The sequence below is a fragment of the Magallana gigas genome, chromosome 2, assembly GCF_963853765.1.
Source record: "Magallana gigas chromosome 2, xbMagGiga1.1, whole genome shotgun sequence".
Taxonomy (NCBI): Eukaryota; Metazoa; Mollusca; class Bivalvia; order Ostreida; family Ostreidae; genus Magallana; species Magallana gigas.
In genome coordinates, this window is record NC_088854.1 from 1,488,801 (window position 1) to 1,514,087 (window position 25,287).

The window sequence follows — 25,287 nt, forward strand, 5'->3', positions numbered from 1 at the left end:
CAAAGTTACACATACTTATTTATTTGATGTTCGTTCTCTGACTTTATGACACTTACACATATATTAAAATATTAGTAAAACATCTCAATTTTAAAATCAGTACCAAATTACCAATGTTTTGAATATATTTCCTATGCTTTTTAAAATATATCGATTTTTAAAAAAGAAAACGGGCAATTCCTTTTCAAACACGAGAGGTGTGTATCTTATGAAAAAAGTGCTCCAGTAGCAACTTTTAGACAGGACTACTTTATACAATTTACTATAAATTTAAAAAATTATAATAATCTTTATATAATCATTCATATAAGAAAATGAAGAAGAAAAAAATAATCCTCTTGAGCAAACCGTCCCGAATGCTTATGAAGAAATCAAAAGAAAAACGGATTTATTATTACAATATTTACCATCATATATCGGTAAATGAAGTCTGTGGTCTATTAATGAAATACTCATATTCGTCCAACCCAATATTCATTCTAAAAGAGGGGATTAAATTAATATTAACAATAATTAAAAGAAAACCCGATTTAAACTAAAAACGAACCAGTCCTCATATTCAAAACAAATGTTTCTGTTGACAGTACGATATTAAAAAAAACAGTTTCGCGTTTATTCCCGAAAGCTACGCATTATTTTGAGAAGTATCGCATAATTCCGTATAAATCACATGTTTATTTGCAAAACATACACGTATATTCGTGAAAAATTCGCGAAAATTATGCATTTATTCGCGAAAGTTTCGTGCTGAATCAATATTAAGGTTTTCGTTTATCGAAATATTATTCACCGAAAATAAGCTCAATTAATTGGCTTTTCTTAACATAAACTACCTAGAACCAAAATAGTGGGACGCAAGTCACCATATTTATTACATTTACCTAACAAATATATAAAAACCAAGAATTTTGTCTGTCAAACAATCAGTGGTGCACTATATACTGCTTGTTTATAATGCTAGCAAACCATTCATGTTACGTACATGTAGCTATATAACCTATCTTTGCTCAATAAAGTTGCCAGCTTTCACTCCTGTATAATCACAGATCTACATGTTAGGGAAGTCCAATACAAGGTCCCGATGGACCATATTTTGTATTTCTAAAAATTTCTAACCTTTCACAAATCATGACTTAAATGTCGTTTTACCAATTTTCACACAAGTTTATGTCCATTTCATTAGCGTTTGAGACAAATCGCGTGTACATGAGCCTTTTACCAAAAAATGTTCATTCAGGCAAACACAACAAAATATAATAAACACACTGGATGAATTGATAGTTTATTCAACTTGAATATAGTGTTCATTTCTACAGTAGTATTTTAAATCACTGCTTTTATCTACGTCATACTTTCAATTATTTATAACAAACAGTACAAGTTAATCCACATTAACAGTATAAAAGTCAACATTAATAAGTAAAAACACATACATCCAAATCACACACACATACACACTGATACATGTATAGTGTGTGTTGTCTGATGCAGTTTGAAAATTGATTAAATCAAGGAAGGCAGTTAAAAAATAGTGTCACAGCGCTGGTAGACATCAGTGCATGGAATTCTAATCTAGTTCATTCACAGTTGGAGTTTTCAGCTTGGATCATAGAATTTTTCAGGAAAGTTCTGTAATTCCTGTCCGATGCGCTTCTCGATGAGGGGCAACATCAGCTGATTATAATCCACAGTCCCACTCACAAAAACCTGTCGTCCGGTCTTCTTTGCTGCATTACAAATCAAAAATTATTTCAAGATTCTCTTAATATGGTACACTTTAAAAAATGAATGGCATAGAATGTCTACATAACAGATAATAAATTTCCCAAGAAAAGTAAAAACTTTCATTCTGATTAAAATTAGATCTTAAATTCGCTCATGTAGCCATAGGTAGCTACATTGTGTAGTAGTGATCTTTAATTGTGAGCAGATCCAAAATTCAGATTTCAATCAGCTTGAAAAACTTTTGTTCACTTATATTTATCTGTGAGATATCTCATTGTTCAAAGTACTTAATTAATACCTAGTCGCTGTGCTATAGTGAGACAGTGGGAGTCAGACGGACCAAGGAGAACTGATCCAGAGGGTACACTGCTCTGAAAACCAGAAAATAGCATATTTTATAACCGCTTTCAAAATGTACATCCCAACAAAATATAACAAATAGCTTCAAGTGCTTATAAAAAAGACTGAGGCAAGTATCTGGTAAAAGATCAAGTTGAAATCTATGTCATTCTTCTTAAGAAAAGAAACTGAAGTGCTAAAGATATATTAACAGGCGTAGTGAACACGATCAAATGAGGACTATGCTTGTCCAGTTATCCAGTACTACCACAGATGCTCGTGTATTTTATAGTATAGCAACGGTCTCATAGTAAGAAAACAAAAAGTTCGTGACGAGCCCATGTGATGTTACCAAAAAGAATATATCGGTACCACAACAGCTAAAATTTACTTACAAATTTGGTTGGCATGGCTACTGTTACATTTCCCAGTTTATTAGAAGAACCTATCCACACATAAAAACTGTCTTTTAACTTCAATACTTGAAAATTCACAACAGTGTCCATAATTTTGTCAGAAAACACATGGTATTTTAACTGAGGTTCAATCATGCTGGACATGGTGATAAACCGAAAGTAAACATTTGTATACCAAACCCGACCTAATTTAGACCGAAGAGAAAGTAAGTTAGCAATAGAATTATTTGGGGAACGTTTTGGTTGTTTAAATGTGCAACTAAATGTATGATTTCACAAATTACAATTAATTTAAGAAATGAGTAATAATTATACTCATCCAGACTTGCTAGAAACAAGTAACGAAGTAACTGTAGTCCGAATTTCCTTAAATGGTTAAAATGCATAGGGGGAATCGTCTGCTGCAGTAAAGTACACAATGTATCTTTAGCACAGCATTACAACATTTGTTGTACTAGAAAATGTTTAATGACCCTGCATTCTGTGTAATTGTTGTTCACCAGAATATAAGGACATGCTGAACTTAAAACATTGACATAGTCATATCCAGCAGTAGCTTCAACTATTTGGCATACTGTGTATACTCTCTTCTCATTATATCGCCGTTGTATCGCGGTATGTTCTAAAAAATAGGATTCCCATTTTTCTCCGCGATTTTCCACAAGGAGTTCATGCACAAACTTCAGGATGAGTGCAAAGAATGTAATTGTCAAATATATCGGCAAATAAATTTTTTCTCACAAATAAAAATTTTCCGGAGAGAAAGCAAGTTCAAAAGTCCACAATGTATCTGATGAAAAAAAATAAAATAAAATATAAAATAGAATGTATATTTCATTCCCTAACCAGTTTAATGACTTTGCTTTCATGAAGAATCATATTTCATTTTTAAAAAATAAAAACTGTCCGTTATAACTGAACCAGGCTTCCAGATTCCCAATGCCGCGATACAATGGAACTCTCTACTTTTGAAGGTGTATAAGACTTGTGATTTAAAAATAGCACACAAAATAAACTACGTAAATTGGGAAATTGATGTTCCTCAGAAAAGTTAGTCTAATACAAGCTTTTTGAACAGCACTAATGACATGTGAAAATGATAAGTTGGTATATCTTTTTTTAGGGAAAAAATTAAGTACCGCGATATTATGAGACACCAGTATATAGCAGTGTCTGTGTAAGTTAATCTTGTTAACTATAATAGTGACTATTGTTAAGCAATTAATCCTGTGTGATAGTGTGTAATTAATACTGTCACACTTCTTTACCTATAGTCTGTCCCAATTAGATATTTATGCTGCACAAAATATTTGAACCATATTTTAATTAATTAAAAATACACATACCTTTGACAGAAGTGCAATTAAAATCGATGAAAGGGAAAATTCCCAAGATAACTTCATTCACACATTCATTTTTCCCTCGTAAAAATTCACAGGAAAGAAAACAGATTTCGTACAGAGATTTATAATGGGGAATGTTGACATCTTTTCTCCATTCAGAAGTACTCAGGACACATCGCGCAATTTTTCAACGTTTAATCATCCGGGCGTCTTCATCTCCTTGGCAATGGAAAAACCCCCGAAGACTTTTTATTTTTAGCCGTGTATTGATACCCGACAAGCTAGAAGGGGTGTTTCAAAGGGGAAATCTTAGTTATGATATAACATTAATTGAAAAACAACTTCAAATGCTGCTTCTAAATGCAAAAACTGATTCAGAAGGAAATCAAGTCATTAAGAAATTTCTTGATACCAAGTATTCTTTACTCGACATTTTTGAAGTAAATTGAAATAAATGCTTCAGTTGCCTTAGAAATTCTCGTAAATACTTCAACAATCTTGGATGATAGATTAGGTGTGCTAATTAAATTTACACATCTATCAACAGTTATCATATTGGTTGTAACGTAATTTAAAACAAAATTTCTGTAAAGGTGTTTTATAGATTCTGAATTGTTGAGGCAAAAAAAACTATCTACAAGTTGCTTCCGAAACAATCCAAAAGATTCCAGTTACCTGTCAGATATCCCTTATAAATTGAAAATGGAAACGATTAAATTTTTTGCTGTCTATCACAATTAAATAATCTGATCTGATGGTAGGATAACTTTGAAACTGATTTTGATTTACAAATTGTATCATCACTAACTCCTGGTAATATCAAAGTTCTTATTGTACACCCAGTTGTTTTTGTTGTGGGTAATAGGTAGGCCTAAAAGGCTCAGTACTGCCATGCTCCTACTAAACCAGGTAGTGGGTTAACCATTCAGATCAGTCGGTAGAGAATTGGTTTTTAACTGGAGGGTCTCGAGTTTGAGCCTACTTGTGGCCATTCTTCATATTCTGTTACATATATTTAATTAAAAGTAAGAAATATTTGCTATTAATTATTCTGTTGTAACATCATGTTTACATATTACAACAATAGACATGAACTTGAATCTTCTGGTATGTTTGTACACCAATGCATGCCAAAATGATTAACACAATTATCACATTTGTATCTACTGTTTGTTTTTATAAATGCAATATAATGCAGAATCTGTCATATATGAAGATGTAAATTCATTTCCTGGTAGATAATACTCATAATTTTAGGAGAATTAACCACCTGTGTTGTCTCAATATGTTTTTGCTAATTGTCTTTCCAGAATAGGGAGGATAATTGAGTGTCCTTGCAGCGGGTCAGGGTCCATATCCCCTGTTAGTCCGCTCTAAATATAACCATGGACCTCGAGGGACTAGGAGTGGACTTTGATTTGGCTGAAGTTGGTTGTCAAGGAAAGTTTGTACCAGTTCCAAAAAGAAAGAACAATGAAGGTTTTCCCAGGAAAACAGTAAGTCTGACAGGCAGCCATAACTGTCACCCACATAGATATTAGCCATGTATCAATGGAACCATTAAGCATTAATCGGCAGCTCCTGGCATGTCTTTTTTGTTAATGCTCTTGTTGAACTGAATGTAGGTCTTTGCTTGCATTAATTAAATGGCTGACAATGATCTGGACTGATTGTAGCTCCCCGCGGGTCTGCCACCCATCCTGCCATCCTGGGGGGAAGAGCTTGAGGACTATCTGACCTGTATAGAGCAGGTGCCCGTCCATGACCTCAACAGTGCACAAAGGTCAATGTAACATGAATCATTTCCTTAAACGATAATACTAGTTTATGTTACATTAAGATGGCTGTAGGCTTCACTGGTGATGATGATTTTAAGCATAGTTGTCAGGACTTGTGTACCGAATTTCTCACTCTATTTAAAATTTCATCAGTGAATATTAAAATGTTTTTCTGAGAAAATGTTAAAAATTTCTAGCAATTTGCAATTTTACATTGATTGCTGTAAATGTTTATGATAATGTAAAATATAAAAGACTGATAGTAATTAATGAAATAAAGGGGATAATGCATCAATTCTATTTAGATTCTGGCCAAGAGAACCACACCCGGAGAACCTGTACCATGCAGAAGTGTCTGGAGTTCAAACCACGATCCAGGTGGATAGAAACCCCACCACTGGGGAATTGCTAGGATACAAGGAGGTAGGGTTATATTTATAATCTTAGACTGATGCTCCTGAGGAAAAATGGGTGAGATTGAAGATGTTGGTGATTTAAGGTTTCTTTGACAAACTTTCTACAAAGCTTTGGGGATGTTTTCTCAAAGAATTATTTTGTTTTTAAGGAATATCTGGAGAGTACATCCGAGGGTAAAACTTCTCTATCCCTCAGGAGACCCCCGGGCCCTGCCGGTCAGGATGTCAGGGGGAGCAGTGCCAACTTCCCCTTTCTGCCTGGTGAGTCAAAGTCCAGTTTAATCTTACAGGTCTATACTTAAGAGGGATCAGTGGTTGTAGTCATTTTTAGACCATATTGATCTTCTTTAAAAGGAGAGCTCTATGTATGAATACTGTATAGAAAAATTCCCAAATTTAAAATGTCAAATATAGGGACTTTTTCTTTACTTAATAACAGTTAATAGTTAAAAGACATTATATCTGAGAATATAAGGAAGATTGATGGCTAATTAGTTGACCACCTATCGTCATTAACACATAAAAAATCTCGATATTTGACAGGTGGTATGGAAGAAGTAGAGACCATGCTCTCTGAAGACAAAACAGAATTTTTGGATTTTGAAAAAGGTGATACCAACTTATTTTGTACAATGTATATGAATTTCAGCAATAATATCAGATTTTCAGTTTGTATTATATTTTACCCTAGAATCAGTTTGTTATTCAGATTTAATGTTTTCCCTCCTTTTGACAGATTTGTTATCAGTGGCACCAGGTATGATGGAGGGTATGACCTTTAATGACCTTGACATTGCACCCAAACAGAAGGAACCCACTTTGTTGAATCTAGCCGACCTGATGTCTGCTGCTGATCTTGATGAATTTAACCTTGGAGATGATGAGGACGAAGGGGAATCCAAGAATGAAGACCATGATCAAGGTCATATCCTCGGTGAGGTCAAACTGGAAAAAAGTGAAAGTCTGGAAAACCTTGTAAAGGTAAGACCAGTAGGACCAACAGACCAAGGTTATGCTTCATACATAAACCAGTACAGTGTGTTGTGTAGTATGCAGTAGACCAAGGTTATGCTTCATACATAAACCAGTACAGTGTGTTGTGTAGTATGCAGTAGACCAAGGTTATGCTTCATACATAAACCAGTACAGTGTGTTGTGTAGTATGCAGTAGACCAAGGTTATGCTTCATACATAAACCAGTACAGTGTGTTGTGTAGTATGCAGTAGACCAAGGTTATGCTTCATACATAAACCAGTGCAGTGTGTTGTGTAGTATGCAGTAGACCAAGGTTATGCTTCATACATAAACCAGTACAGTGTGTTGTGTAGTATGCAGTAGACCAAGGTTATGCTTCATACATAAACCAGTACAGTGTGTTGTGTAGTATGCAGTAGACCAAGGTTATGCTTCATACATAAACCAGTACAGTGTGTTGTGTAGTATGCAGTAGACCAAGGTTATGCTTCATACATAAACCAGTGCAGTGTGTTGTGTAGTATGCAGTATTAAAGATGCTTATTGACCATGTTTATTTTGTTACTTTAGATTGATGAAGACAGGGAGACTGAGCGAGGGGTGAGGGTGGGGGGTGAGGGGAGGCGGGAGGAGTGGGCTGTCAAGGTGGATGTGGACCACCCTGTGGCAGACTTCCACCAGAGGATCCCAGACATGGCCTACAAGGTGACATAGGCTTACTGAACTAGACCAATCACAGCTTAAGTGTGCAATTTATGTACTCTTGAACTTTTAGATATTTAAAAATTAAATTGATACAACTGGCTCTAATTTTCAGAATCAAAATGAGTGATTGGAAACATTTACTCATATATTTTTAATGAAGTCTAAAAACAAGACACATTTACTCATTAATATAAATGCTAATATTCATTCAATGTTTGCTGTTGTATCATTCAGTTAATTTCATTCAATTAATATTCCCATTTGTAGTGGGAGTTTGAGTTGGACGTGTTCCAGAAGCAAGCCATCCTTCACCTGGAAAACCACGAGAGTGTGTTTGTTGCGGCCCACACCTCTGCTGGAAAAACTGTGGTAGCCGAGTATGCCATTGCCCTCTCCATGAAGCACATGACCAGGTGAGTACGCCATAGGCCTCTCTACAAAGCACATGACCAGGTGAGTACGCCATAGGCCTCTCTATGAAGCATATGATCAGGTGAGTATGCCATACCTCTCTCTACAAAGCACATGACCAGTTGAGTATGCCATTGCCCTCTCTATGAATCACATGACCAGGTGAGTACGCCATAGCCTACTCTATGAAGCACCTGACTAGGTGTGTATGCCATAGCTCTATCTTAATGAAGCACATATTGCAAGTCATTATACATTTGCATAGTTCATCTTAGAATTGCATGAACAGTAATTGTACATGATTGTGTATGTTTGTGTTTTAAAAATGTGGGATTGTTTTTTTCTGTCCTACCCCCCTCTCAGGAACAAACTGCATTAAAATACAATTTTTTGTCTCAGGGTTTTCAGAAGTGGTCAAGGAGAGTATTTTACACTTATGCTTGTTCTAGAATGGGGTACATACACATTGTAAACACTTTTGTCTGTTTAGGAATGGTGTACACATTGTAAATACTTTTATCTGTTTTAAGGACAGTGTACACATCCCCTATCAAGGCTCTGTCCAATCAGAAATACAGAGAATTCAAGCAGACTTTTGGAGAGGTGGGACTAATTACAGGAGATGTCCAGATTAACCAGACCGCATCCTGTCTCATCATGACCACAGAAATTCTCAGGTACTATCAAACTGGATTTTGTGCAAATGAGCATGTACAGTTTTGTATAATTAGACGACCTAGTACACGTTTTCTTGAGTATATTTCAGTTTCTGTACATACAGTGTATGTAATGAATTTGTCTGAAGAACTAGATTACTGATTGAATTTATTTTATTCAGACAAATAACCTTGTAACCTTATTTGTATGAATAATCTGCTATTTAGGAAAGTATGTATCTTTAGGTTAAGAATATTTTTTGTTGTGAACACAGCTTGTTGTTTTATGTGTGGAGATATTTGCTTACTTTTTTAGATCGATGCTGTACAATGGATCGGATGTTATAAGAGATCTAGAGTGGGTGATCTTTGATGAGGTCCATTACATTAATGATGCAGAGGTAATCACTCTCAAACACAAAGTCAAACAATAATCAAAACTATAAACAAAATAATAGCCATGTCAATGATCCCCTACAGCTTAAAAGGTGAAGTATTCTCCCTCGTGTCCCTTTCAATAGTTTTCCAACCTTACTTACTGAAGATAAACTGTTACTTACTTGAATATCTAATTGCGCAATTTCTGACTATTATTGTTTACTGTCAATTTTGACTCTTCTTGGGATGTTATCATTAAATTTTGCTGTTTACTATTATCATTTACTCTTTTTGTTTACTGTTGTATTTTGCAGTTGTTTACTAGGATTGTTGTTTATTGTTATATTTACTGTTGTTGTTTATTGTTTTATGTTGTTTATTTGTTGTTTACTTTTATTGGTGACTGTTGTTGTTAATTGTAAAAGTTGTTGTTTACTGCTGTTGTTTATTGTTGTGGTTTACTGTTTACTGTTTTGTTTTGTTTTTTACTGTTATTGTTTACTGTTGTTGTTTACTGTTATTGTTTACTGTTGTTGTTTACTGTTATTGTTTACTGTTATTGCTCACTGTTGTTGTTTACTGTTATTGCTCACTGTTATTGTTTACTGTTATTGTTTACTGTTATTGTTGACTGTTATTGCTCACTGTTACAGAGAGGTGTGGTGTGGGAGGAGGTACTCATCATGTTACCGCAGCATGTCCATATTATCCTTCTGAGTGCGACTGTACCCAACACACTTGAGTTTGCAGACTGGATTGGGTAAACACTCAACATATCACCACACATGTTACAGTTTGTAATAATAAACAGTTATCTAAGTTAGCATATGTAAGTTATTTGGTGCATATCAGGATGTACCATTTGCATGACATTTAGCAGCAGAAGTAGCTTTCCGCCAAAATGGCTACAGAGAATAAACAGCCAAGAAAAAAGAAAAACACCTTAACAGTATATCACTCCTACAAGATTTATGACTTTGTTTGTTTGTATATAGTATAGTATAGTATAGCGGCTGCTGGTTTGTAGGCGGACGAAGAAGAAGAAGATCTTTGTGATCTCCACCCTGAAGCGGCCCGTTCCTCTGGAGCACCACCTGTACACCGGCACCACCGGCAAGACCAGCAATGAACTGTTCCTCATTGTGGACGGCAAGAAAAACTTCCTCACCAGTGGGTAAGATCTTGAGCTACTGGGGTACAGTACTTGGTTATGATACTGAAAAAAGGTCATAAACACAAAATCAATGAACAAATTGTGGACAAGAAAAACTTCCTCACAAGTGGGTAAGACATAGGGTAACTTAAGTAGGTCAGATCTACCTGTATGTCTGATTATAACACACATTCTTGTTGACTGAACAATATATGGACAACATAGGAAATACATGTACTAGTATCAGGATTCAATGTACTTAATTTTATGTGAGTGATATAAACTATTGACTGAGATAAAAAGTCTAACAACTTCACAGCTGTTAAATGGTTAATGTCCCAAGGATATTCATCCATGTACATATACATGTACATGCAAACAAAAGATTTCTTTTATAGTCTTTCCGTATAAAAGTATGATGGTACAATAAAATGGTGATAATTGTTCAACAAGGATTAGAAAGTCAAGTGGTTAGGACATGTAAGCATGAAGGAATTACTCAGAGCTGTCCTGTAAGCATGAAGGAATAACTCAGAGCTGTCCTGTAAGCATGAAGGAATTACTCAGAGCTGTCCTGTAAGCATGAAGGAATTACTCAGAGCTGTCCTGTAAGCATGAAGGAATTACTCAGAGCTGTCCTGTAAGCATGAAGGAATTACTCAGAGCTGTCCTGTAAGCATGAAGGAATTACTCAGAGCTGTCCTGTAAGCATGAAGGAATTACTCAGAGCTGTCCTGTAAGCATGAAGGAATTACTCAGAGCTGTCCTGTAAGCATGAAGGAATTACTCAGAGCTGTCCTGTAAGCATGAAGGAATTACTCAGAGCTGTCCTGTAAGCATGAAGGAATTACTCAGAGCTGTCCTGAAGGAATTACTCAGAGCTGTCCTGAAGGAATTACTCAGAGCGGTCCTGAAAAATTTCTGCTTGTCTTCCTTAAAAATTTATAGTATCAACACATCCAGTGAATTACATATATGGACAGTCTGTTGCTTAGAAATATTTATTTACAAATATTTTGATCTACACATGTACCGGTATTTGTTAAGGATGAAACTGCCATTAACTGATATATTGTCTTCATATATTTTTAAAGATACAATAAGGCACTGGAAGCAAAGAAAGAAAAAAGCAAGTCTTCACAAGGGTTTGGACCCAAAGGAACAAGGGGAGGTCACCCGAATAAGGTAATAATCAATAAAAGAAAGTAAAGTAAATGTGATCAATGCATTCTTCAGGACAATTGATAAACAAGAATAATAAATGAGAAAGAAAGCATCCATTAGTTAGCTTCATTCATAAACATGAGGCTCAATGTATAATTTATATTCATACATGTATTCAAGTCTAGATGTATTCATGCTCTTGAATGCTTGATATCAACATTTCAGGACAAGAATATCTGGATATCGGTGATTGACATGCTCAAAAAGAAGGATAAACTACCGGCTGTGGCGTTCACATTTTCTAAGAAGAAGATTGATGAGAATGCTCAGAACTTGCTGAGTAAGGACCTGACGACGGCCAGCGAGAAGAGCGAGATTCACATCTTCTTCCACAGCGCTATAAAGAAGCTGAAGCCCCCCGACCAAAAGCTACCACAGGTCATTCTGATTCCATCTAGCTGATGTTTTATTTTGATCCAATCTTACCTTATGTTTTTTCTATGTGAGATTCCGTATTGAAAATGATTGTAAAAAAATAAATACTCATGCACACAGTGTACTTGGTTGACGTAACATAATGATCAGAATTTAATAATCTTACCTGTCACCAATGATTTTTATTGTTTTGCCAGATGTGCATGTATGTGATCTTTGTCTGATTCCTGTTCTCAGGTTCTACAAATGGAGTCCCTCCTGAAGAATGGTATAGGAGTGCACCACAGTGGAATACTGCCCATCCTTAAGGAAGTGGTGGAGATGCTGTTCCAGAGAGCTCTAGTCAAAGTAAGACTCCTTCCTACGCTAGACCCCTGGGTAATAACACGTAGGTAGACTCACTTTTGATCTAACTTTGAAAAAAACCCACTATTATGGAAAAGTGATAATGAGATTAAAAGTGAGATTTAAGTTTTATTGCCCTGGGCAGTTTCTTCTCCAATGACCAGCTACTCTTGTGTTATAGCTTTATTGTTTTGACTTTAGTGTAAACTATTATCAGAGGAGCAGAAAATATGGTAGGTAACTTTCTTTATTTCAAATATGAAACCTTTTTTAATAACTTTTTAGATTCTCTTTTCCACTGAGACGTTTGCGATGGGAGTTAACATGCCGGCCCGTACTGTGGTGTTTGACAGCATCAGAAAGAACGACGGGACATGTTTCCGGGACCTGCTGCCCGGGGAGTACATCCAGATGGCAGGTCGGGCCGGGCGGCGAGGGCTGGACACCACCGGCACAGTCATCATCCTGTGTAAGGGCGACGTACCGGAGATGTCCGACCTACACAAAATGATGCTGGTGGGTCACTCTCTCTCTGTCTTTTATCTCTCACTAAGATAGTTAAACTCTAGATATAAGGTAAACTTTTTACCTGTTATTTCCTTTCAGTTGTGTTTTGTATTTGTATATCAATTTTTTCTTTCACTTATATCTCTCAATTTTTTCTTTTGTTATATCCCTATGTTTTTTACTTTTACTCACATCTCATACAGTGAGATGTGCATGCCTCTGTAGGGGATGTTGCTTTATATTGTAGGGGAAGCCCACCAAGTTGGAGTCACAGTTCCGGCTGACTTACTCCATGATCCTGAATCTGCTGCGCGTGGAACAGCTGAGGGTGGAGGACATGATGAAGCGGAGTTTCTCCGAGTTCCACCACCAGAAGGATGTCAGCAAACACAAGGTCACCATCGACCAGCTCCACAAACAGATCGCGCAGATCCGTCCAATAGAGTGCTACCTCTGCTCTGTGGACCTGGAGAAGTACCATGAGAGCTGTAGAGATTACCAGTGCCTAAGGAGGAAATTACAGGTAGGCAGAACAACTGTTGAGTGGTTGAATGATAGGGAGGGAGTTGGTCAATCAAACATTGGACGTTTTTTTCTCTTCCTTAGGAGGTAGTATTGTCTCATCCTGCAGCCATAAAAGCCCTAACAGCAGGAAGAGTCATTGTCATTAGCAATAGTTTCCATAGCAACCAACTGGGGATCATTTTGAACTCTACAATGGCAGCTAACAATGAGCGGGTTTTCACTTGTCTTGTATTGTGTGATAAAAATAAATCTGTGAAATCACAAACAGAGAAAGTGCCAGGCAGTGAGGAGGTCACTCCTGTCACAAATACAGACCTCTTTTTGCCTGAGGCCCCGTGTGGCCATGACCTTGTACAGGTCAAGGCCAAGGACATCAGTACAGTGACAGTGAAGAGTATACGTGTGGAGGCCAACAAAATAATGGACGACATCAAGAAACGACAGATGCCCAGATTCAAGTAGGATGACAATAATAGTTAGCTTCATTCATAAACATGAATAATAATAATTATTCAAATAATCACATTCATTCAACAAATATTATTGTGCCTTTTAAAACTTCTCATTTTCCACATCTTTAAGATCACACAAAGTCATTGTGCTTTAATATTAATTTTAAGGTACCGGTAAGTCTTTTTGGTTACAAACTTCACAGCTCATATTGTCCAACACATGTTAATATACATGTACAAGATACATGTATTAAATTAAATCTAATGTGTTTTCATGATTTTTATTCACAAATAAATTGTATTCATATTATTGATGTATGTAATACATGTACGGTATATTTATTTTAACACATTATACCTGGGTATATTTCTTACAAAGAGATGACCCTCCTGGTAAATCTGTCACAACTGCTACCCAGGAATTGCTACGCATGGTTGAATCCAACATCCACGGTCTGGCGGGGCTGGACCCGGTCAAGGACCTTCACCTTCGTGACATTGACCTTGTGGAGCAGTTCAGGTCTCTACAACTGATAGAGGACAGCTTTAGGGGCTACCAGTGTATCAACTGCCCACACTTCACTGAACACGTAATTATACAAACAACTCAGCTGTGTGTTAATATCCTGCTATTTGTGACTTTGATGAATACTAACACAAACACATACTGTTAGTTAAAAGGTTTGTTACTGACAGTCTCTTAAAAAATATTGGGTTCATCATAGATGGCTAGGATCAGTCTCACCATTTATGAGAGATTGGTAAACCAAATATTTTTTGTAGAGAATATAACAAGTGTCACAGTAATATGTGATTCATTTCCTCATACTGGATACATTAGTGACATACCAGGTAATGGCTATATATTGTCGGAGATAAATTCTGAGCTGCTGGACAATGAAACATAGCTGACAGTCACACGTCATGTTTATAGAGTGCAGCATTTCATATAAGGAGAATTAAATATCACTATATGTTTGCTTTAACCATATCTTAATATTTTGAAATTGTTCTTGAAATAAGTTAAACTTACAAATAATAATTTGTTTGCTTTAGTTTAGAGAACATGACAGAAATGTGAAACTGAAGGAGGAGTACAAGCACCTAAAGTTCTTGTTGTCAGACGAAAGTCTGATGCTCCTGCCGGAGTATGAACAGCGGGTCCAGGTAAGGCTGTCAGGCTCTGTTATATCATACTTTACCTGTCTTCTGTCTCAAAGCCCTGTTTGATATGAGGTCTTTCTTTAAAAGCATCAGTTACCTTTTCAGCATCTCACCTCTATTCTGTCATTATTTAATCAAATAAATGGAATATTTTTCTTGTGAGTTATTGTCATAGAGCCATAGCCCCTAGGGTAAAGTTAATGTCTGTTGCTTCCTTGTACAAAATCAACTCACTGGTCATCTTATGTCCCAGCGTTGCAAAGTTACAGTAAAACATGGTTATGGCGAACATGCTTATAATGAATTGACGCTTACAGATAAGTGATTTTCATTCCATGAGACTTTATTACATGTTGTGAACTTGACGGATATAACTAATCACACGTATAACAGAGTAAAATCGCCCATCCCTGGCACTTTGTTATAAGCGTGTTTTACTGTATTTCATTTCCCCTTATGTAATGTCACAGTTATGTAACAGGATCGTTGATGCATTACCATTCTCTATCTGGTCAGTGAACAGTGATGTTCACCCTATGCTGCAAAGAATGGAATCCTGAATTATATCATCATAATTATGTTTATAGGGATGCACCATTAAATCATACATGCACACTTCACAAATTATTCTTCATTAATATTCATTTATCAACAAAGATTATTCTTATAATTTAGGTTTTGAAGCACCTGAATTACATAGATGAGAACAATGCTGTGCAGTTGAAGGGTCGAGTTGCCTGTGAGATAAGCAACCACGAGATCATGATCACGGAGCTGGTGTTTGAGAACATCCTGACCGAGCTCCACCCCACTGAAATTGCGGCCCTTCTCTCCTGTGTTGTGTTTGAACAGAAGAATTGTAGCGAGCCCAAACTTGCTCCAGAACTTGTCAAGGTAAGACTGGCAAACATTGAATGTGTGTAAACAACCTTAAAAAATGGCCTTCTAACTCTGACTCAAGACTTTCTAATTGACCAGTTTAACATAAATCATTTTTTTTTTTCGTTTAAACATAAATTCATTAGTAATAAACCTCTCTACTTGGAGTAGATATATTAAAGTATGATTGCAGCATACTGTGGAATCATTAGATTTCGTGGTGGCTCAATTTTCGTGGAATTCGTGGTTACCTCTCATCCATGAAATAACATCCTCCACGAATTGATAAATTAGGGCAATAAAGTCATATTTCCTTTTGAAGATTTATAAGAATACACGAAATTACGCCCCCACAAACCTATAAAATTTAAGCAGTTCACAAAAATTGGCCCCCACGAAATTTAATGATTCTACAGTATGTCTTAATGTTTGATTCCATAATTTTAATGTAGGGAAAAGACTCCATACTGTTCATTGCTCAGAAGATCACTGCCCACCAGCGGCGATGTGGAATGAACCTAGTTGGAGACTACGAGGACGAGTTTAAGTTTGGCCTAATGGAGGTTGTGTTTGAATGGGCTCGGGGTCTGGTAAGTGTTAACTGATGAAAGATGTGTTAGAATAGTCATGTGGTCTGGTAAATGTTAACTGATGGAGGTTGTGTTTGAATAGGCCCCTGGTCTGGTGTTAACTGATAGAAGTTAAGTTTGAAAGGGCTAAGTGATGGAGGTTATATTAAATGGGCTCATGGTCTGGTGTTAACTGATAGAGGTTATGTTTGAATGGGCTCCTGGTCTGGTGTTAACTGATAGAGGTTATGTTTGAATGGGCTCCTGGTCTGGTATTAATGAGGATGTGCGGCCATCTTGTACATTTGAAGATAAGAATGTAAATATTTCTTGAACTGGCTTGTTTCTGCCCGAAACTGGCCAAAATGTTGCCAAAAATAATAAGCAATAAATACGAAATCCTACATGTCATTTTGTTTGAAAGTAAACAGACAAGAGCAGGAAAATGCCTTTTTAATCCCTCGAAAAAGCTGTCAAACTGCGCAGCTACAGACTTATTTTGAAGATTAAAAAATTTGAAAAAAATATGAATGCTGATGGTATGGTAAGTGTTAACTGATGGAGGTTGTGTTTGAATGGGTTCGTGGACTGGTATGTGTTAACTGATGGAGGTTGTGTTTGAATGGCTCGTGGACTGGTATGTGTTAACTGATGGAGGTTGTGTTTGAATGGGCTCGTGGACTGGTATGTGTTAACTGATGGAGGTTGTGTTTGAATAGGCTCGTGGACTGGTATGTGTTAACTGATGGAGGTTGTGTTTGAATGGGCTCGTGGACTGGTATGTGTTAACTGATGGAGGTTGTGTTTGAATGGGCTCGTGGACTGGTATGTGTTAACTGATGGAGGTTGTGTTTGAATAGGCTCGTGGACTGGTATGTGTTAACTGATGGAGGTTGTGTTTGAATGGGCTCGTGGACTGGTATGTGTTAACTGATGGAGGTTGTGTTTGAATGGGCTCGTGGACTGGTATGTGTTAACTGATGGAGGTTGTGTTTGAATGGGCTCGTGGACTGGTATGTGTTAACTGATGGAGGTTGTGTTTGAATGGGCTCGTGGACTGGTATGTGTTAACTGATGGAGGTTGTTTAAATATATTGGGATACTTTGTACTGCATTTCTTCAGAGATTTAAACTTTGTAATGGGATTCACTGAGATTGAATGCAGTACATAATATGTCAATAAACAAACCAGTGTGATTATGTTTACAGCTTTTCAATTTTTGATGTTCTTGCTTTTGTTTACTTTTTACCGGGTCTAATATTATAAAATGACAACCTGCTATTTGAACAAATAAGACATCTCAGAATCTCATTGTTGTCTGTTGCAGCCCTTTGCCGAGATCACGGGTTTGACTGATGTACAGGAGGGAATCATAGTGAGATGTATTCAGAGATTGCACGAGACGTTGCGAGATGTCAGGAATGCGGCTCGTATCATAGGCGACCCTGTCCTGTATCGTAAGATGGAAGAGGCCTCACAGATGATCAAACGAGACATTGTATTTGCAGCATCGCTCTACACGCAATAAACATTGACATTGCTTTGCAATTTTTATCTTTTGTGTCCTTTTTTTTCACTAAAAGTGGAATATGTGCATTTAGGTGTCATCATCAGTCTGTTCATCGGTTACTGGTAGTGCGATTTCACCTAATGCTGCGTTAAAGACAAATGTGTTTATGATTTTTCAAAGGCTGCCTATTTAGAATGCATTCAGCATTATAAAAAAAATTTCAAATTACAATTGACTGTACAAAACTTTTGTAAAACAAATCCCTTTCCACTTCATTTTAAAACAAAGAATATTCCATGTGAATACAAAGAATCTGTTGTAGAAAGAAAGAAGCACTCTATTTTCATAATATGATCAACATGTCTTGGATGACTCAAATAGATTATTAAAAATAAAGAAGAGATCAATGGTTCTTGTTTTATTTCATATATATATATATATATATGCAGTGGAGCAAATCTGCAGCAATAACAAGACATTGACCTGACTGCCACAAACTGCCATCAAATCAAGTACTCCCATGCATGGTTCAATGTCTTGAGATTATTTTTTCTTTCTTTTTTTACCAACACAGAATGAGAAATAAGACCAAAACTAGAGGTACCTGATATACTGGGAGAAAAGTTCTCTCTAGTACAGATTCCTCTAAATATGTCTCATCCCACATCCATGTTTTACAGTTATTCATATCAAAGAGGACTCTGTTAATGGTTTGAGAACAACTATACAATGGTTTTTTTTTTCAGAGTCCATTAAACAAACATGAACAATGACTGTACGAGAAGTTACAGCCAGGCATTATTATACAAAACATACAGAATATTAAACATCCTTATAGCACTTTTCAATTTCAACATAGCATTAACACATGAGGCTTACAACAAAGTTTGGAAAATTCATCCTAGTAGAAATGTCTTGTATTCCTAACAAAGGAACACTGCACCATTCTCACCAGAGCACACACTCGTACACACACGGTTACACACACTCACAAGTGTATGTACAATTCTGAAGCCAAGGTATACACCAGTACCTGGCAGCTTCCAAAAATCACACAGTCTGCTTGTGTAGTCACAGAAAAAAAAAATTAAAACAGAGATTTAATATGACATAAATATGAGAATATATTAAATATATATATTATATTGTATAAAACGGGTTTTTAGACTAAAAAAATAAGCCTGTTCTCCTGGCCATCAAATTCCCATATGAGTAAAAGGATATCAACATTTAATTCTATATAATTTTGTATCATCATGAATAAAGAGGAATGGTCATCTTGGTCACATGACCCGATAAGAATTGGGTCACATGACTTAGCGTTAATCAGATCACATGATCAATCGTCAACAAGGTACATAGTATATGTATATAATTAGGAGTAATTTAAAGGAGGTCAAAATAGCTGCTGTTAAAATCTTTTAAATATAATTTTCTCTTCAAAAACCAATTTTTCTAAAATAGTGAATTAAGCTATAGAAGTGCAAAACCCAATTTTTTAAATCTGCACATGTATATATACTTTTATGTAAAACTCTACATATTACACTTGCCATTTTGATTACAAATGTGTATGCATGTGAAAAAGAAATTTTGGTGAGACTTTTCTTTTTTTAAAACTTGTGTTGAACATTTATGAAAAGGTGTTTTCAGGAACAATGACTTTTGAGCAACTTTTATAAAATAAATGTTCTTTGATTGTCAAACTTCAGTGAACTACATGTATTAGGAAAAGTAATGGTAACAGTTATCAATCAAGTCTTAGTAGTATACTAGTCAAGCTGAGATTGGAATAATTTTAAATTGTCTAGGATAGTTTTGCACAAATTGATGCATGTATTAAAAAAATCATTAAAAATGTTTTTTTATTCATATTGATATTTATAAAATTTGTAAGATAAATGGGTAAAAATAATATCAAATAATAATTTTCTCTTAAAAATAAATAAATTTCATTTTTATTTCATATTCACGTAAAAGTTCTAATTATAAAATTCAGAAAGATTATCTAAAGGTGTTGATAAAATGCTTTTCCCTCCCCATAAGACACTGAGTGACTGTGGAGACGGTGACTGAGGGTTTATTGCTATTGCTATACAGCTATCACTGACCGCCTCAGTCCTCTACCCCCAGGCCATCAGCAGCCAGGAAACAAATGCCCTATATAAACATAATACAATGGCGTAAAATAAAAACACAATGGGTCCGTAGCCCATGCATCAGACACCACTTGTACGCTGGGATAACCTTGACCTGACCTTTATTTTTAATTTAACAGAAAAACATGATGTATACTAAGATATACTGTCTCAAGTTGTGGACAAACAAACAGAAGAAAACAGAATTATTCTTGCCCTTTGAACCAAGAGCGTCACACACTGTTATTATGAATGTAATGATGAGGCTATAGATCACATATGCATTAACAAAATGTTAGGTTAAGTGAAACGCTCTAATATCAAGCAACCAATAATATTCATCTTTCTATGAAGATAAATACAGAAGTACAAGAGAGGCGTGTGTTTACCAAGTCATTAACAAAAGATTACAAACATGTACTGCCAGTTCAATGAAGGCATTATATGTACATTCTGTAACTGATATAAATGCACACAACAAATTCATTCTCATACAACAGTTCTTAAAAATCAACATTTCCACAAAAAATTGTTCATACACACAATTGTATGTAAAATAGCACTGAATGATCTCTGACGTTCCTCAAACTGAGAACAATGTACAGAAATAAACAATTAAAGTATACGATAACAAAACAGAGGAAATCATGGCACAAGCTTGTTAAAAATGATTATCGCATTTTGTATTTTGAACAGTACATAGCAGAACACTGCCACAGTTTACACAGAGTATAACTCTTATCTGTAGTCTTTATGTAAACTTCATTTCCCTGATAAAAAAAATAAAACTCAACAACCTATAGATAGAATTCCTACAGCTCTCTCTCTCTCTCTCTCTGTAGACTGTTTCCATCTCAGTACAATAAGCGTGTTTTACCAGCAACAATTTTTTCATACACCTATTATACAAAATTTAAAATGTGTCTAATTATTTCTTCTTAGAATGTAGCATTTCTATCAACAGTGTTTGATCGGGAATTTCTCCATTTAAATGTTTGTAGTATAGAAACTCTTCAGCATGCATACTGATCAAGCGGACTTCAGGAAGTCTCAACAGAACTTGACCAAACTTATCCTTGAGGTGCGGATAAAAATTGACGCAGTACTCCATTAGAGCCGAGTTTACTTTTTCTTGAGAGTTCTCCACTGCTTGGCGATTTTCCAGACCAGGTACATCTGAAGTGAGAGAAGTCTAGGAATAACAACAATGACATTACATAGAGGGTTCTCATTTAATAACTTTTCTAGATGTAGATAGAAAAAATATATCTTAAGGATCCTCAACACTTTTTGGAAAAAGTAACGCATACCAACTCATGATGCCATTAATTTTAGAGGAATGGAGTTCTAGCATGTGTTTGACTTGAAAATGACAGAAAAAAGATTCCAATTTGGGGAAAGATCAACTTTTAAAAATTTCTTGCCATTCATAAAAATAAAATTTCCTTCTGTATTCAAATTTGGGACCTGCTGGTCAGTTGACAGAAGCTATATTCATTGTGCTACAGAGATAGACAACCAAACTTAGGGATAAAAACAGTTTCCAAAAAGATTGAAATCACCATGTTGTGAGATACTGTCCTAAAAAATAAAAGTAAGGGGGTGTCGAGGATCCTTTAGACTCGACATGTTTAAACACCAGTGAACAAGCTACCAGACCAAATAAGCTTAAAAATATTCAGCCTAGCTCACCAGTATATAATCTTACAAAGAATAAAAAAGAAATCATATAATGCTTGTTGAATTCAAAATCAGGAAATATATTTTTTCAATGAAAAGAGGTTCTGGTGACTTTAGTGAGTTCTATGACAATAATTCCTGCTTTTTGATTCCTTCCGTAACAGCCTTCCTTTTTCCATAAAACTTGAGAATTTCCTACTTACCTATCAATAACCCACGCAAATCATTAATGCACACACTAACATGTATGACAATTCACTTGTAATAATTAATTCACTTTTTGATTTGAAAAAATCCTTCCCTATTCAGAACTGCAGAGAAAATCCTGCTTACTCAATATAAATAACACATATCATAAATATATGGACTCAAGACTACTCAAATGTCACAATTAGTTTACTTTTTGATACCAAAATCCTGTATCCTTTCTTATCTGAGCCTTATAGTATAGATTTCTTACCAGGGTTTAACAGTATAAGGAATTTTAGGCACAGATATTCGTTGACATCAATTTTCAGTTCTTTCATTTTCCGCACCAAGTCAAAGATACTTTCTTTGGCGGCTGACAGTCCAAGTTTGTCCAAACAATCCAAAGTTAGCTTCTTGCCATTTAACTAAAAGGAAATGGTTCACAACAATATTACTTTATTAATCTGTTTTGACATGAATTGACAAATCCAAATCAAAGTTTTATATTTCAATGAACTTTAATTTATTGGTTTCAAGCGAAAATCATGGCAAACAAATAAACTATTTTTTGGCTTTAAAGGCCAAACATTTTTACCGGGGGGTAAATCTCAGGTGAGAGTGGGGCCTAATTTCTAGAGGTGTGAAACCTCCCGGGCTTGCAGTATACCTGAGGTTGTGAACTCTTTTAAGCAATACATGAAGCTAATTAATACACAGGAAATCAACAATTAGTAAGAATTTATTTAGTCACATACATTAAAAGTGATTCAAATATAGACTATGTATTTTCAATTACTGAATAATTAATTTTCATTATCACTTTGTTAAAAATTCAATTTTTATTTCCCCCTTTTAATACATGAGGAAAGGTATCAAAGATAATGTTGTTAATTGCTAGTAAACAGAAATCTGTGGACCTGGCCAGATCACGCTCGGACAATCAGATCAAACTGGGTGCTATTGTTTCAAACTGATTGACAAGCGGCATCATTTTGAAGTTTGTACAGGTGAAAAAGGGGGCGTTTGTAAAATATTTGGCCTTTAAAGCTGAAACTGTGGGATACAAATTGGGCCAAACTAAAATTATTGTTTGTTTAGAATCGCCGCATTGAAAATTTTTTTAGCAAAAAATAAAGAACTTTTATTCTATATAAAGATTTTTTATTTTTTACCAATTTTTAATTAGTTAATCTTCAACTTTGAAAAATATAAACAAAAATTTCCTCCTTCCCTTCTGGGTCTACAAATCTCCAGGCAGCAATTCCAAACAAACATTTTTTTAAGAATGGCCATAGCCAGTTTTTCTGCTTTAAAGCTGAAATCATGGCAAATAAATCAGCATGGAAGAGTGATCCAGTCTAATTAGGCTCTGTGTGTTTAAATGATCATAATTAAATGGACATACCAGAGTGACCTCCCCTGACCAAGTTTCCCTGACCAGCCGATGGACCAGGTCCAGTATCAGAATCTCACTCCAACAGTTCTGTAGGAGCTTCATCTGGTCCTCCACCTGTAAATAAGTCAAAACTTATAGAACCAGAATAAGATATACATGTATTATCTTTAAACTACTTATTGTGGACTAAAAGTAAATATGTTCTATAATTGTTAAGTCATTCTCTACGTATCGTTTTTTGTATCATGGCTAACATTTTATCAGTTTATTTTCAACATTGCAAAATTTATTGCAAAAATCATCACAAAAATACCTAGTTATATTTGTAAATGTGTTCTGAAATACTAATCTTCACAAACACTTGATGGGAAACACACTGCAATCTTAACAAATGTCCCATTTTACCGACACATAAATATCAATCATTGACTGTAGCTGATATGACCTTGACCTGATATACATGTACAGGTTTGTCCCTGACCTTTGAGTTTATCAAGCATTTTATGTACTGCAAGACAAGGGTAAAATTAGCAGTTTGAGTTAAACCTCAAATAGGAGACAATTGTTTATAAGCACTTTCATTGGATGCTACACTGGCAATTAACTACCAAACTCTCCAACTTACTGTCAATAAAATACAATTTTTTTCCATCTGTAATGCTTATTTTTTCCTTTTGCACAGTTTTTTTAATCACTGTTGCCACAAAGTGGTTGAACCAAGAAATAAACCCATTGCTAATAAAGTTGGACTAAAGTATATACCCTGCCTCATCTTGCAGATCATGTATCTAAAAGAGCAAAAACTAAAGAGATCCGACTATAAGTCAGGTAGATATTTACCTTTAAATCTTTGAAGAAAAATGAAGTCCTCGCCCACTCCACCATCAAAAATAGAAGCTGATCTGACAACTTACAAAGCATGTTGATTAGAACACTAGGTTGTAAAATGTCTTCATGACCAAATTCATTTTGTACAAAGGATGTCAGTTTTTGTTTTATTTCATTCTCGTCAGCCATGGATGCTTTCACATCCAGAATCAGCTGAGGCACAATTGGCACGATAGGGGGCGCCACCGGAGAGAGCGGCGACATCTGTGTTGGACTGTGATGGTTGTAATGGTGATTGACATGTGACGAGGATGAATATTGATTGCGCATTGCTGACACGACAGAATGATGGTAGTTTGGAGGCATGGTGTAGACCTGAGATGGAGAGTTGGTGGAAGTGGGCAGAGCTTGAGAGGCGCCCCCCGAGTTGGACAGACGACTCAGGTCCTGGGGGGGTGAGTCCGGCATTCCCGGGGAGGGCATGCCAGACAGTGGGGGTGAGTGCATTGCGTATCCCACGTTGCCCTCTGAGGACAGCTGATGGAGCATGCTGGGATCAGGCTTAATGTCTTGATCTCCCATCATGCCCATTCCGCCGGAGAACCGAGCATGACATGTGGCGATTAGTTGTTGCTGCTGTCGGAGAGCTTGCTGCTTCAGGGCGCGGTCCCGCTTGTACATCGGACCAAACTTGTTTCTTCCTCCCCGCATTCGGTCTTGCCTGACAGCTATAAATAATGAACAGGACAAGCGATAACCACCCATATCTAACTCGGATAATGCTTTATCTCAAACAACAATTAATATTAAATGCACCAAAAAGTCTGTATTAAGCTACACCTTCCATAATTTCATATAAATATTTCCTTCCCTTTAAATTAACAGAAACTATAAAGATTAAAACAATTCACAAATCAAATAGGATAACAAACAAGATCCCTTATATAATTATGATTATGATATACATACTAGTAAATGACAAAATCAGATGTAAAATTCAACTTTCATTCCGTAATCAGACAATGATGTAACATCTATATGACAAAGATCATACAGGGATGTTAACACCAATATGAAATAGATCATACAGGGATGTTAACATCTGATCATACAGGGATGTTAACACCAGATCAATCAGGGATGTTAACACCTGATCATACAGGGATGTTAACATCTGATCAGACAGGGATGTTAACATCTGATCAGACA

General features: G+C 35.9%; 3 protein-coding genes across 7 annotated transcripts in view; 1 reads left to right on the forward strand and 2 right to left on the reverse strand.

The window, feature by feature from the left end:
• Positions 1-1,269: 1,269 nt before the first annotated feature.
• LOC117681170 (proteasome assembly chaperone 4-like) lies at positions 1,270-2,649 on the reverse strand. Its single transcript, XM_034444531.2, has 3 exons — positions 2,460-2,649; positions 2,024-2,096; positions 1,270-1,727 (listed from the first exon to the last, which is right to left on the reverse strand). Exons 1-3 carry the CDS (start codon positions 2,622-2,624, stop codon positions 1,597-1,599), a joined length of 369 nt encoding a protein of 122 aa, XP_034300422.2. The 5' UTR covers positions 2,625-2,649; the 3' UTR covers positions 1,270-1,596.
• On the forward strand, positions 2,645-18,256 carry LOC117680483 (superkiller complex protein 2). Its single transcript, XM_066074440.1, has 24 exons — positions 2,645-2,686; positions 5,134-5,319; positions 5,500-5,606; positions 5,907-6,024; positions 6,167-6,278; positions 6,561-6,626; positions 6,754-6,998; positions 7,564-7,698; positions 7,966-8,111; positions 8,640-8,786; positions 9,082-9,166; positions 9,797-9,903; positions 10,171-10,317; positions 11,391-11,481; positions 11,686-11,898; positions 12,133-12,243; positions 12,526-12,756; positions 12,995-13,270; positions 13,354-13,730; positions 14,104-14,314; positions 14,781-14,891; positions 15,564-15,782; positions 16,220-16,357; positions 17,665-18,256. Exons 2-24 carry the CDS (start codon positions 5,209-5,211, stop codon positions 17,863-17,865), a joined length of 3,705 nt encoding a protein of 1,234 aa, XP_065930512.1. The 5' UTR covers positions 2,645-2,686; positions 5,134-5,208; the 3' UTR covers positions 17,866-18,256.
• The window catches only part of LOC117680435 (steroidogenic factor 1), a 28,211-nt gene continuing 21,174 nt past the window's right edge, over positions 18,251-25,287 (reverse strand). For all 5 annotated transcript variants that reach the window (XM_034444527.2, XM_034444529.2, XM_034444528.2 and 2 more), the window contains 4 exons: positions 24,091-24,806; positions 23,260-23,364; positions 22,126-22,279; positions 18,251-21,161 (listed from right to left, as the gene is read on the reverse strand). In XM_034444527.2, the coding sequence (XP_034300418.1) occupies positions 20,914-21,161; positions 22,126-22,279; positions 23,260-23,364; positions 24,091-24,806 (1,223 nt within the window). In that variant the 3' untranslated portion in view covers positions 18,251-20,913. The remainder of the gene's footprint in view (positions 21,162-22,125; positions 22,280-23,259; positions 23,365-24,090; positions 24,807-25,287) is intronic.

What these genes read in the sequence shown, in the direction of transcription:
- LOC117681170 (XM_034444531.2), bottom strand. Translation starts at nt 2,624, where the DNA reads ATGTCCAGCATGATTGAACCTCAGTTAAAATACCATGTGTTTTCTGAC. An exon ending in TAGCCATGCCAACCAAATTT is followed by an intron (nt 2,097 to 2,459) that starts GTAAGTAAATTT and finishes TCTGGTTTTCAG; the next exon opens with AGCAGTGTACCCTCTGGATC. An exon ending in CACTATAGCACAGCGACTAG is followed by an intron (nt 1,728 to 2,023) that starts GTATTAATTAAG and finishes TTTGTAATGCAG; the next exon opens with CAAAGAAGACCGGACGACAG.
- LOC117680483 (XM_066074440.1), top strand. Translation starts at nt 5,209, where the DNA reads ATGGACCTCGAGGGACTAGGAGTGGACTTTGATTTGGCTGAAGTTGGT. An exon ending in ACCTACACAAAATGATGCTG is followed by an intron (nt 12,757 to 12,994) that starts GTGGGTCACTCT and finishes TTTATATTGTAG; the next exon opens with GGGAAGCCCACCAAGTTGGA. An exon ending in TTGAATGGGCTCGGGGTCTG is followed by an intron (nt 16,358 to 17,664) that starts GTAAGTGTTAAC and finishes TGTCTGTTGCAG; the next exon opens with CCCTTTGCCGAGATCACGGG.